This window comes from Echiichthys vipera, assembly GCF_963691815.1.
Source record: "Echiichthys vipera genome assembly, chromosome: 21".
Classification (NCBI taxonomy): Eukaryota; Metazoa; Chordata; class Actinopteri; order Perciformes; family Trachinidae; genus Echiichthys; species Echiichthys vipera.
In genome coordinates, this window is record NC_139846.1 from 2415080 (window position 1) to 2433058 (window position 17979).

At 43.4% G+C, this 17979-nt stretch overlaps 1 protein-coding gene across 1 annotated transcript in view; it reads left to right on the top strand.

Moving 5' to 3' along the window:
- Window positions 1-17979, top strand: part of steap2 (STEAP family member 2, metalloreductase) — a gene marked incomplete at both ends in the record, with an annotated part of 65936 nt that overhangs the window by 9774 nt on the left and 38183 nt on the right. The window contains one exon of the mRNA XM_083935711.1: window positions 7869-8035. Within this exon, the coding sequence (XP_083791837.1) occupies window positions 7869-8035 (167 nt within the window). The remainder of the gene's footprint in view (window positions 1-7868; window positions 8036-17979) is intronic.

Genomic DNA, 17979 nt, shown 5'->3' on the forward strand with positions numbered 1-17979 from the left:
GTTAATACAACAAATATCAATGATTATATGATTATTAATAATAATTATTATTATTATTACTGTAACTAATACTACAGTCTGGACCCATGCAAATCACACTTGAGCGCCTGATCTCAAGCAAATGACTGCAGGTAAATAATAATAACTCTTATAGGGCTTTATGAGTGTTATCAATGTTGGTCTGTCATTGCATTTTTAGTTATTAGCATTTATATATTGTTATGTGCTTTAGAGTTATAGTGCTGGTTATATAAATTACTAATTACGTGGAGAATGGAGCCTCAGACCCGGTGTCCCAGCTCTCGTCTCTGCAGCACCGCGACACAAGCGCTCCATAACGCCTGGGGTCCGTTTCACAAAGCAGGTTTAGTGAAAACTCTGAGTCTGTTAACCCTGAAATGAGGGAACTCTGAGTTTTCCGTTTCACAAAGGGAGGTAACTCAAACCAGAGAAAGAGGGGTAACTCTAGCCTGTTTCACAAAGAGAGGTAACTTAAACTCTCGGCCAGCTACCATGGTAACATGCTCTCTGAACCTAACCTGGTCAGGACCAGCTCTGTCCACGCCCTCTTTCAGCCACACACGGTATTTGATTTCCTCATTCATTCCATCAGCAGGCCAGTTTTGGCGTAGTATAGTTCTGTCGTCTGTTTTTTCAGAAAATCATTGCAAAAATCAGTCATTATAAGTTATATTAGGTGGCGACTATTTCCACTACCATGGCATGTCCTTTTGATAACGATCCCGTGGATGAAGTTGCAGCATTATTGCACAGAGAATTAAATATTAGTCGGGAGATGATTATCAGACGTCCTTGCATTTCCAGCGGTACCGTAGTTGTTGTGCCGTATTCGGCACCCCTGCCGTGAAATGCACCCCCTCGCATTATAGGTGATATTCTGGATCAGAAGGCTGTTGTTTATATGTATATATATATATATATATATATATATATATATATATATATATATATATATATATCCTGGTAACCCACAACGGCCAGAACACTGTTTACTTACAGTCTTTAAACTATTTTAAAGAGTTTAAAGTCACAAACTTGGATAATAGCGAACACAAAACAACACCTTTTTGTATGTTCTGTGGAAATATACTGCAGCCATAATTACAAAATGAATGAAATGGATCTTTTGAGCAAGTTGAATGTATTTGACTCAGCGTTTCCTAAATATAATCCCAGCTTTTCTTGCAATTCATAGGTTCAAAAGTGTGTGCTTTTAATTGGGTTACCTGTATATAAACTACTCCTATAGGTCGAAACAACAGCCTTCTGATCCAGAATATCACCTATAATGCGAGGGGGTGCATTTCAAGGCAGGGGTGCTGAATACGGCACAACACCGTTTCATGTCACAGTCCATCATTTACATACACAACCTCATCCGTCCTTACATTTCCAACATTAACAACCAAAGTCATGCTCTCACATCCCAGCAGATATTCTGTGTTGCGCTGCGTTTTTTGCATACAACAAATAAAACAGCCACTTACGGTAATATTTACTTTACAATGTAAAACATGCTCAAAATGAGGCGTCACAATGAGATTGTGCTGAGGTTTTACCTGTTGGAACAATGTTTTTATGTTTCATCTTAAGCTGCTGCCAAGTGCACTTCTTCCCCATGGGAATACACTTAAATAAATTAATAGACTACCACTCAAGCAGTTCCCCCTGTGATATTATTGTGATTGCAACAGTACTACACTTAAACTTACGCATTGACCTGAGCAGCAATGTTCTCCCACGTCATCTCCCTCTCTTTTGCTGCTGCAGCGGTGTTACACTTTCGGCGAAAAACCTGCTCAAACTCCCGTATGAGCGCATTAATATTTCCAATTCCAGTGGGGTGAAAAATGTAGCCCTCCCCTTCCTCGTGGCCATGGTGACTCGTCGAATCAGGGCTCCATTGATGCTGTCTTTTTATACTTGTGGTGCACGCGCTTAACTCCAGGTCACACTACTCAGAGTTGATCAAACTAAATCAAATCAGCTGTTCTGGACCCGAAAACTCAGAGTAGTTTCCTATCTCAGAGTAGATCAACTCAGAGTTCAGGGTTAGACTTAGAGTTTGTTGAACTTGCTTTGTGAAATGGACCCCTGATTAGCTAACTTAAGCCAACTTCTATTGTTGGTAGCTAATGCAAGCAGTAACTTTGTAGTAGTAGAAATTAGAGTTGTACTCACAGCTTTTAGATTCATACTCACATAAAAACAATCCTAACCCGAACAATTGCTCAGAATTGTGTATGACAGCAGAATTTTGTGTACAACATTTTTATTACGAACACGAATGGTTAGAATCACGAATGCATCTTTTAATCATGGACACACCTTTTTGATAGCTATCTTACTCCATAGATCATCTGCCAGCTGAAGTGCTCTGTGACGAAAAGTTTAACTAAGTTTGCATAAAACGGAAAAACTGTTCAGTCTCCTCACAGCAGTTCACGCTGTTAACCCCCACCACATGTAAGTATTAACTCTTGATTTATTCTGAAATACTGTTATTTTTTAGGGTTCAGAATGTGACAGAATATCCACTGTGTCAGAAGAGAAGATTTCAACAAGGTTTTCTTCTATAGGATTAAAAAATTAATGGAAGTGTCGAGGCCACAGCTTTGAATGAGCTCAGCACATCTGCGCCCACAGGACATCACTAGTTTCTCACACTGCTCTGGTTTGATCTTGGTCCATTCTGACCCAGTCGCTTCCACAGTTCACTAACTGTAGTGGGTTTCTTCTACATTACTTTGTAGACAATTTTCCAGAGATTCTCTATGGGGTGTAGATCCAAATGAAGCTTACTGAAGCATTGTCTTTATTTTCCACTAGATTGAGCTCTTTGTTCAACAAAGGGTTGAAAACACATTGGCCCTCATTTATCAAACGAACGTACGGCAAACTTCGGCGTTTATCATTTTGGACGTGAGCGGGAGCTGCGATCAAATCTCACGCCTGGTCTGAGGTCATGTACGCAAATTTGAGCCAGTGGATTTGCGGTGCAGCACAGCAAAACCTGGCTGAAAATAATTAACAAACATCAGCTGTCATTAAGCATAAGCAGTCACATATTAAGAACAGATCAAAACGGATTCTTAAAACGAATAAAATTAAAATTGTGGTTGGAGCGATTGATTGTACTCATGTGCTCACAAGGCACCATCCATGAATGATTACGCATTCATCAATCGCAAAAACTACCACTCGATAAATGGTTGAAGATGAATGAATGAAAAGGAAAGCGCACTGCAGAGCCAAAGTCATCTCCTCGGTTAGTGGCTACCCTCGATAAATTGCATTAAATCAAACAAGGTATCAGATGATTAACATCTTGGTAAGGTTCTTCTCGACGACAAAGGTTATCCTCTAACGGAATACCTAATAACCCTGCTGGCAAACCCCGCTACAGAGCAGGAGCGCAGGTTTTAGCAGTGGGCACACACGCACAGGCGCACATGGGTCACAGTGGAGCGCTGCTTCGGGTTAACTGCCTCCGTTATTCTTTTCCATACAGCGTTTTTATGGGCCCCTTTTAATCCACTCTTAAGACTGCCAAAAAACACATCTTTATTTTGCTCCATCTCGGATGTCAGGATGCCGATCTGTGTGTTGGAAAAGTGTCTTTTCTTCCTAGCGTTTCTCCTCTGCATGTTTGACCTCAGTGGGCAAGGCCTCCGGACCAGGAATATTTAAGGGCGTAACATGTTTATGACGATCGAATTCAGCTGCCGCATTTATCAAGGCCCGCTCATTCGTACGCTGAGATTGGTCCGATACGAATGTTTCATAAATCACACGTGGGTCCTGTCATACGACCAATTCTGAGCTCAGATTTCCGTTTTCACGCAAGATTGATAAATGAGGCCCATTGAATCTCCATTCATTGAGCATTTCTCTTTAAACCAAGAGCTCCATCTAGTGGACTCAACAAATACAACTAATGCTTCATGAAGCTCCATTTGGACATTAGTACTATTCACGTCTAGGTCTACATCTCTAGTTCTAGCTGTGTTTCTCAACTTATCTCTTTTTGTTGTCCGGCCAACACGAAACACATCTGTCATGAGCGCTTGTGCTTGAGCGCTCATGACAGGGAGTTGAAGTGTCGTATTATCACTTTGCCAATAGTTTATTATTTCAGATGCCCTTTGAGAAGAGTACCATTAAATTCAACCAGCAGAAGTGACTAGTTGGGGCATCTGTGTTACCCACCACGAGTGAAATTTACCCGCATATGGCAGGTGGGTGGATGTCAATGTCAAACCCTGAGTGCCTTGGTTATTTAAAAAAACATGCTAGTACAGCAGTGGTATAACCACAGACGATATTCTATAAAATTCTGAACAATAAAAAAATAACAGTATTTTAGAGTAAATCAAGAATTAATCAATTCTCTAATTTTGATCTTCAGTGTATGTGCTGCAAATTTCTTCTAATACTACTACTTCTGCTGCTGCTGCAGTCATTCCTCCTGATCCGAGTGGCTGTGGCCTTGCCAGTATGATTGTTATGTAAGAGATGAGGGACAAAATCCACAGTCCACGTTCTGTGTAAAATTAAGGTGTTTAGCACTCAGAGTCAGACGGATCTTCCTCAGCTACTTTCTTTTTTAAAACAAAGTTGCTTTATGTTTCCCCAGACAGTGTGCCCCATACAGCAACCTTTTCTTAAATGTCCCTCTTACAAAACATTAAGTCAGAGGCAGCACTAGGGAAGTTTTACTGTCTGGTATGGCATTAAATCTCATAAGGCGTGTCTCCATTAGAGTAAAATGTGGCCGCTCGGAAGTCTCAGGGCACGCCCTCTCAAAGGGCCGTTCACTCTCGCCCGTATGATTTATAACGTCAGTTTATATAAGTGAAGGAAAACACCAAGCACTGTAAAAGTGTGTGTTGATAGACAAGCTTGCACCCCGCTTGCGGAACGGTGTGTGTGCATGCGTTTGTGTGTAAATGGGGGAGAAACAGAGCATGCAGCAAAGGACCACAGGTCAGAATCCAACAACTGCAGCACTCATTTGTGCACAGATAATTGTCTGCGCTACGTTCTTGTAGGGAGTCTACACGTATTATGGCTTGAATAGATTAATCGCCAAATTAATTGTGAATTAAGTAGGGACCACACCAAAATAAGACAGGGTGTTTATTAAACTTTGGTGAAGGTTTAATACCTAGCAACTTAAAATATTTGATTATTTAAATTTCATCAGTCTCGTCTCGAACGCGTTAGTCACCAGTGACCATCAACTTCTGCACAGAAGGGAAGATTCTCACAACGACGTAAAGTTTTAAACATTTATTTGATTAACTGGCAAGGATAATACAGAATAATACAATACTGAATAGATGAGTGGCAAAGGGTTAAATGTGAATATCTCAAGTTTAAGACCAGAGTAGTTCAGACCTAAGGAGCTGGTTTATATAATAATATTACTGGCAGACTTAAACTGGCTCTAATTAGCCTATCAACAGAACTCGGATCAGAACTTAATTATCACCAACAGTCTTAACCAGAAGCTGTAGTAAAAGGCCAACCTTATTTTGCTGTTAGTAATACAGTCGCCTAGACATCTCACGGTCACAGATGCTGGGTCCGTGGGTCCGAGTCCCGGTGTTTGACGGACCTGTAGTTCAGCTGTGGACTGGGTCGACTGTCGGACTGGCGCAGTTGGAGCAGTGGGACTGCTGCTGCTTCACGTCCCTGCTTTGATTCTGGCCCTTTCAGGTAGCTTGGCTCTGGCTGTCGTTGGTAGTCAAAAAGAAGTTCTGACTGGTGCTGTTGAGTTGGTGTCGCGCAAAATTCAATGCAACCTGTCGGCCGGACAGATGCAACAAAGATCAGCATGAAGTGGCTTTACTATAGTTACAAAAAGGAGATAAAAACTTATCATAGAAGACTTACAAAGTCGCGCGATAAAAATAGATTATCGTAATTTCCGGACTATAAAGCGCACCTGACTATAAGCCTCACCAGCTAAATTTAGGGGAAAATACAGATTGCTCCATATATAAGCCTGCTACCACGGAGGGGATTTACGGGACAGAGATGACTGTTTGGGAACGCAAAGCGTCCCATTTATTAACAATAAATCTTTCAATCATTCAATCAAACTTTCACATCTTTGACATGGCGAACAGCATTCGTGCAGAGTACAAATAATACAACGGTGCAAAGTAATACAAAGTGCTCGCCTGTAACACGGCAGTATAAGTGCAGTCCCGCGGCCGTTTACGTTATCAAAATAACCAGCCATTCATTGATGTCAAGGGTACGTGCAGCAGCTCTATTTCCTTCTTTGACAGCCAGATCGATTGCCTTTAACTTAAAAGCAGCATCATATGCACTTCTCCGTTTGTTTTCCATGTTGAGGGTGTTTGCATGAACACTTCCTTCGCGCAAACTGTCGCTGACGCTCTCCTACTCTTTGTTTTGCTCTCGTTACCTGGCGCCAGATGTCTGCCTCGGTCTCGCGCATCCTCGGTAGTGCGCGCCCCTGGTTACCGTAAGCCGTAGAAAAGCCGCACCGTTGTATAAGCCTCAGGGACCAGAACGAGGGAAAAAAGTAGCGGCTTATAGTCCGGAAATTACGGTAATAAACGAAAATACTTGAGTAAGAAAATAAAATATAAAAGTAACGTTTCTAGCGAACTCTTGAGCAATGAAGTTGAACAAAGGAAACGTATAACTTTGAAGGTAAAGGAGTGTTCTCCACGGGGAGTAAAGACTAGGTGCTGCAGACAAAGGAAACAAAAAAAAACAGCAGCGAGGAGAACGCTGAAGAGAGAGGTGAAAACCGCACGGAAGAGAGTTGAGAAGAGAGACTAAAGTCGCATCCGTTCGTGATTTTATCTCCAGGAGGCACAGAGGTGTCTTGGGGGCGGGTCGAGTTTCTGGTTCGGAACAAATTAGCTGCGTCTATATTCAAGCAAGGAAGATTTACCTATCTCTGGGTGATTTTTCGTTATTAATCTTTCTCATATCTAATCTAACCAAAATCTTTAGAAAGGCAGTTTAACAGATAACCTTACTGAGTGAATGGAAGAATTATTTAAAACAAAGAATATTCAGGAACTGAACAGAGACTTTGCACTTCTGAAACTAGATAAACATAATCATGAACAAAAATACACAGTTACATATTTAAGAGATTGTCTTTGAACAGCCAGTTGCGATGAAACAGTGAACTTAGCCGTTTTCCCAACTTTTTGTTGTCTTTGTTCTGCTCCTTCTTGAAAGTCTTGTGAGACCTTCCCTTAGTTCAATTACCGGTCATATGTCCGTTTGATTTAAAAGGAAAGGGAGTTCTCCATCCTGGGAGGAGGTGTTCCGGAGTGCAGTTTTTTATCATCCTAGCAGGAGGGCAAAATTCGTTAAAAAACTCCTTATCTCACATTGCAAGAGTTATAAAACTTCTTATCTCACACTCCTCTCCTGTGACATTTAGCAGATGGCCAAAGGGGAAATCAGGAATGAGTGTTCTCAAAGGAGCAGGCCACCTCGAGGTTCCTACATTCTACTACACCACTGGATAAAAGTGTCTACTCTACTGCGTTGTTGTGTGTACTACCACACATCACATCCCGCACAGAGTAACATCCAATCAGCAACCAGGCTTCCGCCTGCTCTGCCACAGGTTAAAAAAAACGCCAGTAAAACGGCCGCTCAAGCGACTCACATGCAAATTAGGGGTGTTTCGGTGAGGGAGACCCGCTTCATTCAAGCCTAATGGAAACACACCTACAATTCGGTCATTCAACCCCTGGAGACATTTTGTGCAGCTGAAGTTGTGTCTGACAGCCCAAATTAAATACCTTTAACTACGGAAATCGTTTGTTTGTCTTGTCCTGCAGGCAAGATCCTAGTGGACGTTAGTAACAACAGGAGGGTGAACCAGTATCCAGAGTCCAATGCTGAGTATCTCGCTTCACTGCTGCCAGACTCCATCACGGTCAAAGGCTTCAATGTCATCTCAGCCTGGGCCATGAAGCAGAGCTGCCCCAAAGATGCCAGTACACAGGTACAGTTAAACATACTGTATGCTGTTCTTAGACTTAGACTTCTCTTTATTGATCCCTTAGGGATGACTCCCGCAAGGAAATTGAGTTTCCAGCAGCTTACAAAAAGCACAAGGGAGTAGTATATATAAAAATTCAGTATAAGATAACCAATAAAATCTTAGCTAAATAAATACAGAAAGTATAAAAAACAATAAACAGTGAACAATATATTCTTAGTTAAATATAATGTATATGAAGTTGATGTAAGAATACAGGTAAAAATTCACGGCAAATGAAATCAGATAAGGTAAATGTAGAGAAAATGTATTAGATAAAATATGTATGAGCAGTAAGATTAAATTATTGCACTCTATGTACAAACGAGGAAGAGGAAGAGAGACCCTGCCCGGAGTAAGCCCGGGGCCCCCGTCTGGAGCCAGGCCCAGACGGAGGGCTCGCCGGCGAGCGCCTGGTGGCCAGGTTTGCCAGTGAAGGTGAGGGGCCTCGACGGACCAGACACAGGCAGCAGAGGCTGGCTCTGGGGACGTGGAATGTCACCTCTCTGTCAGGGAAGGAGCCGGAGCTTGTGCGGGAGGTGGAGCGTTACCAGTTAGATCTGGTGGGGCTAATCTCCACACACAGTCTCGGTTCTGGAACCGTACTCCTGGATAGGGGCTGGACCCTATTCTTCTCTGGAGTTGCCCAGGGTGTGAGGCGCCTGGCGGGTGTTGGGATACTCACAAACCCCCGGCTGAGCGCTGCAGTGTTGAGACCCCGGTGGATGAGAGGGTCACCTCCTTACGCCTGCGGGTGGTAGGGGGGAAAACTCTGTCTGTTTGTGCATATGCACCGAACAGTAGTTTGCATGGGGCTCCACTAGGGGACTCCATAGTTCTGCTGGGAGACTTCAACGCCCACGTGGGCAATGATGGAGACACCTGGAGAGGCGTGATTGGGAGGAACGGCCTCCCTGATCTAAATCCGAGCGGGGGTCTGTTAATGGACTTCTGTGCTAGTCACGGATTGTCCATAACTAACACCATGTGTTTGTGATCGTATCATCTGATCTGAGGCCGTATGTTTTGGACACTCGAGTGAAGAGAGGGGCAGAGCTATCAACTGATCATCTGGTTATGAGTTGGGTCAGAGGATAGGGGAAGATTCTCGACAGACCAGGTAAGCCCAAACAAGTAGTGCTGGTGAACTGGGAACGGCTGGAGGAGGCCCCTGTCCGAGAGATCTTCAACTCACACCTCCGGCGGAGCTTTTCTGGCATCCCTGTGGAGGTTGGGGGCATTGAACCGGAGTGGGCAATGTTCAAAGCTTCCATTGCTGAAGCCGCAGCGGTGAGCTCTGGCCTCAAGGTCTTAGGTGCCTCAAGTAGGGGTAACCCTCAAACACAGTGGTGGACACCGGTGGTCAGGGAAGCTGTCTGAATGGGAGTATGCCCATCCAGTCTACATGTGCTTTGTGGATCTGGAGAAGGCATATGACAGGGTCCCTCGGGAGATACTGTGGGAGGTGCTGCGGGAGTATTGGGTGAGGGGGTCACTTCTGTGGGCCATCCAATCTCTGTACGCCCAAAGCGAGAGCTGTGTCCGGATCCTCGGCAGTAAGTCGGATTCGTTCCCGGTGGGGGTTGGCCTCCGCCAGGGGTGTGCTTTGTTACCAATCCTGTTTGTGATTTTTATGGACAGGATATTGAGGCGTAGTCATGGTGGGGAGGGGTTGCAGTTTGGTGGGCTGAGGATCTCGTCTCTGCTTTTTGCAGATGATGTGGTCCTGATGGCATCGTCGGTCAGTGACCTTCAGCACTCACTGGATCGGTTCGCAGCCGAGTGTGAAAAGGCTGGGATTAGGATAAACACCTCTAAATCTGAGGCCATGGCTCTCAACAGGAAACCTGTGAATTGCTTACTCCAGGTAGGGAATGAGTCCTTACCCCAAGTGAAGGAGTTCAAGTACCTCGGGATAAGGGGACGATGGAGCGTGAGTTTGGCTGGAGAATCGGAGCAGCGGCCGAAATGGGTTTTCTCAGGAGGGTGGCTGGAGTCTCCCTTAGCGATAGGGTGAGAAGTTCAGCCATCCGTGAGGAACTCCGAGTAGAGCTGCTGCTCCTTTGAGTTGAACGGAGCCAGTTGAGGTGGTTCGGGCATCTAGTAAGGATGCCCCCTGGGCGCCTCCCTAGGGAGGTGTTCCAGGCACGTCCAACTAGGAGGAGGCCTCGGGGAAGACCCAGGACTAGGTGGAGAGATTATATCTCCACACTGGCCTGGGAACGCCTTGGGATCCCCCAGTTAGAGCTGGTTATGTTGCCCGGGAAAGGGAAGTTTGGGGTCCCCTGGTAAAGCTGCTGCCCCCGCGACCTGACCCCGGATAAGTGGTTGAAGATGAGATGAGATGAGATAAAGTGGTGGATAAAATTATTGCACAAAAAAAAGTAGGAGTAAAAGAAAAAGTGTCCAGGTATGTATGAGTAGAGTCTTTTAAAAACAAACAACAAACATAACTTACAAGCTTTTTTTGGAGTATTCATGGCTTTTCACATTCTTCCACAACAGATAGAGTTTGTTCAGCTTACCGAGGTGGCTCATCACTTATCGTAAAGTCACTTCAGTAAAGACCGTCAGTCATATGATCACAGGTTTTTATATGGAGGAGTTGTGTTTGTTGTGTGAATGCCCTCCCTGACCCTTCTACAGCCATCCATTGGATTGAGGTCTGGAAGACAGCAAGTACTCTGGACAAGAGACTATAAGAAATCAGACATCATCAGCTGTCAGCATCAGACTCCGTAGACTGTTATTCTGGGACAGAAGTTCCACATTTACTGTAGGTCATGTGATGACACTGAGCAAACTCCATTCCCAGAGGAAGGCCACAACTTTAGGTTAAAATCTCCTAAGCTAATAGCTGAAGTTGTGATTATTTAGTCACTTCTATTCCAAGGTTCAAGAATGAATATTTATACTCATATCATGTTGCATCTAAGAGTATTGTAAATCACTGGACCTCATGCATGAATGTTTTTCTCTTATTGCTTTGTGCAAGAAAAAAATATACCATGAATCCTATATGGAATATCTGTTCTTGAGTTATGTTGTACATAACTGCAAGGCAGATCGGAATTAGCAGGGAAACACCCCAATAAAGCCATATAAAGTCAGTAAAAACCTGATTATATTTGGGTTAAGGGCATACTCCTGTTTCTCAAACACCATGTAAACACCGTACCCTAGGTAAAATAAGAGTTCTCATACCCCGGTATCAGACCTAGATAACTCCTTTAGTAACTGGGGTATTCGTGCATGTAAACGCTCAACCCGGACTAATATCGGGTTTACTATTATTTTATATATTATGCTCCATCGGATATAACTCCTCACCCCCACTCTGCAGCAGGGGCTTTTGAAATAGAATAAATCAGGAAGCAACTGCGCCAAAAACAATGTGAAAAAAACATCAACAACAACATTAGAGCGTTCCCTTTAAACCTAGGGAAGACTTCTCGATGGCAACTAACATCACTAGCAAGAAGAGCTGTTTCTATCCTCATTCTGTCCAAAAGTCAGCCACTTTCCCCTGCTTGTGATTTTGATAAAGGTGAACCAGAAAAAAAGCCATAGTCCAACCAGCTGTATGTTGGCGGAGCTCCACCTACTGTACCGGAGGTCAAGTTACTCCCGTCATTTTCCAATTCAACCCCCTTTCATGTATACATGGGGAACTTCAATGATCTGATTATCCCCTGATTAACCATTTCCAGGTAACTGATTGACTGACATTTGACAGGTCACATTAAACTCAGACAACCGAAGAGAAGGAAAGAAAACGATAATAATAAGAACACGACAGATTGAAGGGCAGCAAAAAAAAAAAGTTTCCTCTGCAGAGATACAAACTTTCCTTAATGAAGTTTTCTTAAGAAGACTATGAAATCCACTTTATATGTTCTGGCCTGAGTATAGTCCTCAGTCACTTCACAGTTTAATGAAGTGATCTGCTAACATGTCAAACAAGTGAAATGATTTGCTGTGAGGTTTCAATGCCACGGCTGTGGGCTGAGTGGGGGCACACATGGTGCATACTGTGTACAACACAGCAGGTTACTTAACACACTTTTTCAGTTGGACAGTGCGGTCCACCACTGAGCGAGAGCGCATCAGTCTGGTCAACAACTAAATTAAAAGTTTGATTTATTTTGAAAGGTCGTAATGCAGACTAATGAATAATCTATCATGTAATAACGTCCCATCTCCAGCAGCACTTTGATCCAACCGCATGTCAAGTGAACGGCTGGGCAGCACGAAAGAGTTGTGTGCTCCCAGGGGCAGTGGAACGTGTGTGTGTGTGTGTGTGTGTGTGTGTGCAGATGGATCTAATTTCACTGTGATTTAGGATAGACCTAATCACCTTTAATAAGTAAAAATATTACATGAATAAATAAAACATTTTTCTTCTGTATTTTCCTTTGTTGAGCTGTTGAGCAGCTGAACCCCACATCACAGGCTGAAGCATAGCAAAAATACTATCAACCCATAAACCAACTAAAAAGGCCTTTGTCATGTATACACATAAGTTGATTATTTATCGGATAAACTGAGGCATTATGCTGAAATTAAAGATTTAGCATACACAAAACACTGTTAATGTTAGGAACAGGGACAAGTGCAAAGGGAGAAGGGAGCCTTTTCACATTTCCCTCCCCCTTGGAAGCTCGCCATAAGGATTGAGAGCCAGGTAGTAAGTAAGTTTGCATCTCCAGCTTCGAGGTGGAGATCCAGTTGTTTGAGTATATCATCTTGTAGAGCAATTGCAGACCCTGGTGATCTGTTTCAAGGATGGATTATCTGCCTAGCTAGTTCAGTTTCAAGGATGAATTATCTGCCTAGCTAGTTCAATGGTTTAGTACCTTGTCATAGTTTCCGGCTGACATAAACCACTGGCTTCTGGTCCACCACTTCACCCTGGAACACGACCTACCCCAGACCCACCCCAGACGCATCTGTTTGGACGACAAAAGGCTGGCTGAAGTCTGGGCTCTGCAATACTTGATCATGGCAGAGGTTATACCCTTTAGTCAAGGAATGCTTGTTCATTCTTTTCTTCCCATGGTAGTTGATAAGGGCTGGGCTTCTGGGTCAAGTAAGGTAAAGGGGCCACCCTGGTGGCAAAGTGGGGAAAAAACGCAGGTACCATCCAGCCATTTGTTTGGGGATAAGGACTGTCCTTGACTGCTTGCACCTTGTCTTGTTGGGGCCGTATCACGATGACAATGTCATCTAGGTAGGCAGCTGAAAAGGAATCCATCCCCTCAAGACTTGGTCCATGAGCTACTGAAAAGTGGCCGGTGCACCCTGCAGACCAAATGGCATGACAGTAAACTGAAAAAGGCCCTGAGGAGTTCTAAAGTCTGTGTACTGTTGGGCTTCCAGAGCAATATTCACCTGACAATACCCTTTGCACAAGTCCAGAGTGCATATGTAGTGGGCCTGGCCAATACGCTCAATGAGGTAATCCAGCCTGTGAGTGGGATAAGCATCAAACTGTTACTGAGATTTAAGTTTATGAAAGTCAATACAAAATCTTATGGCCCCATCTTTACAGGACTAAACAGCACTACAGGGCTACTCCCCCACTGTGTGATCTTTCGACGACCCCTAGTGACATCATCACCTCCAGTTCCTTATTTACGGCTGGAAGCATCTGCTCCAGGACCCGATACATCTTTTGGCAAACAAATTTGGAGAAACAATAGCCAAAAGCTCCCTCTGCATATCCGGGGACAGATGAGATAGGTCCGAGTGGATGCAAGTCTCACCTTGGTCTCCACGCAAAGACTGAGCAGTTTGATCCTCTTCAGACTTTACAGCCCTGGCAAAAACTGCTGGCTTGCTTATACAGCTCATGGCTGCCATTCTTTGAGGAGATTGACATGATAGGTCAGCTTCTTCTTCCAATGGTGGGACATGTCAAGCTAATACGTAGCAGGACCCATCTCTTAGAGAACTTTAAAGGGCCCCTGCAGTTGGAAGAAGCAGCAGGACAGCTTGCCCTGGCTGGTAAACTCTGGCCTTTGCCTTCTTATCAAACCAGTCTTCTTGCGTTTTCTGTTCTTCATTCTCCATGTTGGCCCGTAGCAGAGTTGTCATCTGCTCCATCTTTTCCTTCATTTTCAAGACATAATGGGACTTGCTGTGGACTGTGACTTCCAGGTGTCTCTGAGAACATCAAGAGGTCCTCTCACTTGCTTTCCGTACAAGAGTTCAAATTGTGAGCAGTCTGTCGAAGCTTGAAGGAGCTTCCTGTACGTGCATTCTCACCAAAAGCGATAGAGGCGATGAAAGCGTCAAGCTGCCATTCAAAATCAATGTAAACGACGCGGTGACACGCAATGTCACTGCGGGGCGACGCGTTCTGAGCGATAAGAGCGATGCGATGATGCATCCATCGCATCCATCGCCTCATTGCATGTGTCGCTTGAACTGAAAAGTGAAGCCTATCCCGGTCTGATCAACCGGAGCTTTGTTGAGCTGTTGAGCAGCTGATCTACCCCACATCACAGGCTGAAGCATAGCAAAAATACTATCAACCCATAAACCACACCCACACCCAGAAGCCCAGCCCTAATCAACTGCCATGGGAAGAAAAGAATGAACAAGCATTCCTTGACCCAAAGGGTATAACCTCTGCCATGATCCAGTATTGCAGAGCCCAGACTTCAGCCAGCCTTTTGTCGTCCAAACAGATGCCTCTGGGGTGGTCACCTCAAAGGAAAAGCTCTGGGGTACGAGTAGCATAATCACATACTATCAGTACCTATAACCTGCTTGAGACCTCTCTAAGGGCCCTACAATGTCCATGCCAATTCTGGAAAATGGGACATCAATCATTGGCATGGGCTGCAATTGGAACTGCAGGACTTTCTGATGACTGGCCAACTGGCTGTCACAAATCAGAGAAGACCCACATGCAGAATCACAGGCATGGAGGTAGTAAGGCAAATACTGAGTTTACTGACGTTCCGTAGGTTTGTAGGATATTGCACAAAAAGTGAAGGTGAATGGAAGTTGACCGTCAGACGGACAAGAAGTGGACTGAGAAGTGGACTGAGAAGTCAACCGCAAGATGGCAACGGACTGGAAGTGGATTGGACGGTTGCTTTTGGTGTCTACTACTACTGTTATATGACCATTCTAAGCCAACACAGGGTGACAGTTAGGGTTAGGCATAAAAACGACTTGGTTAGGGTTAGAAAAAAGGTTTGGTGAAGTACATCTGCAACAGGAAATTAACCCCACTCACCCGTGTGAAAGTCCTGTATTTTGGGACCCATTCACAACCCAAGCCCACATGACCTACTATGTCTCCTGCTTTCAATACATGGAATACACACAAAATAAATATGTGGAATACACACAACTTATCGTGCATTGCCTTTTTCTGTTACAAAAACGTGGAATACGCAGGAAATAATTACTTGGAAAATGCACAAATTACTGTGTATTACTTTTGTTTTTATATGTATGAAAAATGAATTTATACACATCAGTTAATAATAGGGGTGGAACGGTTCTCAAAATCCACTTTTCGGTTCATATCGGGTTTTCGGGTCACGGTTTTTCGGTTCGGTTCGGTAGTTTTTTTCTATTTCTTTTAGATACTAAAAATACCATGTATCAGATCTATAGCCTAATAATTAGATTATTTTATTAATCAGATATTCTTAAGGACATGTCATGCAATCATGCAAAAACTGAAATAATGAGGCAGCTTGTTTAGGGATAACTGTAACAATCTTAAATCAAAGGTAAGTGAGATTTTGAAACAGTAGGAGACATTGCTGCATTTACATGTTTATATATCTATATATCTAGCAAAAAGGTAAACAATGGTTTGCCTTCTAGGTAAGAATATAAACACTTATACATTATCAAATCTCTAAAAAAATTAAGAAAATAGTTTGTCATCAGGGCTATTCAATTAATTTGGAATTGGGGCCGGTTGACGAAAATAATCCAAAATGAGGGGCCGGAAAAAACATGAGCATCACATTAATGGATATTGTACACAATCCAATATAGTACATATATTGTCTTTATTTTATCAATATAAATAGTAGTCATGACATCAAAGTGCAACAAGCTTTTCAAAAACAATCCTTGTTGAATGAACAAACCTGTTAACCAGAGGTTTTCACTCAATTATTGGATTAAAGTAAAGTTTTAGGCTCTTCTCCTTTACTTAACTATTTTATTTACATGCTACTTTATACTTCTACTCCTCTACACTACAAATATTCTACTTTTTACTCCACTACATTTATCTGATTACTTAATTTACTAGTTACTTTACCAGGCTGACAACCACATATGAAACATTAGTTTATTCATCAAAAACTGGACTGACACAAATGAACATAATTGCAGAGTAGCACGATTTTTTTGAAAATGCCTTCTCAACTTATCCTCTTTCCACTCAGATATGGCTGCAGAGTAAACACAGGCTTTACAGTGACAGAAACAAAAACTTCTGTCCATTCTCTGGTGAACTGGTGGTTTTCTGTGTCAACTTTTCTTTTTTTCAGAGTAGAAAGAGACATTCATGTGGTGATTTAACCACAGATTTGATCAGACTGAAACGATTGAGAACAACAACAGAGCGGGGCTTAGCGAGCTGTTGCCAAGGATTCAGAAACCCACGAAGAAGAGCGTAGCGGGAGCGTGCGTAGCGTTGTGGCCGCGCTCCTAAAGGGCGCGCACAGAGCAAGTCCACCTGCACGCCGGGATTTGAGGCGCTGAGACGTAGCGCCGAGATGTAGTGCTGAGACGTAGCGCTGAGACGTAGCGCTGAGACGTAGCGCTGAGACGTAGCGCTGAGATGGACACGAGAAAGGACAGCGGTCATGAAGGCTTTAGCTACGTTCCACCCCTAGTTGATAATTCATCATAAAAACCTGAAACATTCTGAAATTAAGAATTAATGAGACAAAAACACTGTTAATGTTTGGACTAGTGAAATGGGAGAAAGGCAGCCATTTTCACACTGGCACTATTCTCTATATTCTTATTCTATAACAGGGATGTCAAAGTCAAGTACATCAGAGGGCCAAAAAAACAAATTTGTTACAAGCCGAGGGCCGGACTGGTTCAATGTTTACTAAAACATATTAAAATGATTGCATATAACCTATTGAACCAAGTCCTAACACAGTGTACCGTATATTATTTAATAATTAAATGAATAATCCAATATTTTTGTACGGCTCTGTCAGTAATTTCAAGTGAAAACATTTTTCAACAGGCAAAAACAAACTTCCTCCAAAGAGAAAACACATGTCCTGTACATTACATGAATAAAGCAAGATTTTCTTATGACTTTAGTTATTTTAAGGAAAACATTTTCAACAGGCAAACAGCAAAAAAGAAAATGTCCTTTAAAAATCAAATGTGTTCCTTAATATCAAGATAAAGACACACAGCTTTGTGAACATGTGCTCATCGTCCACCTTCTGTTTAGCCATTATTGGGGGGGGGGGGGGGGGGGGGTGCCAAAAGTTGACATCTGCCCTGAATGCTGATGAATAATGAAGCCGAGGCGGGCCACTTGCGGCGCTGCAGTGAGTTTGCGGGCTACCGTTGCATTGTGGGTAATGTAGTTTTGGTGCGTGAAAAACACCGGCAGACAGCTGTGGCGTGCGGGCCGGTTCTAATACTAATCAAATATCATCCAAGATGATTCATTCGCGGGCCGGATCTGGCCCGCGGGCCTTGACTTTGACACCCATGTTATATAAGATATTCTCAGCCGTGGGAAAAATCATACAGTTGTAATTTTGCAGACAGAGTCTGCGCAGGAAGTAGAGACGTAGAGACCCATTTGGGACATCCATACACTCGCCTGACCACCCAACTGATTACGACGGTGATCCAGATGCTTTGTTTTTAACGATGGAGAGCTTGAA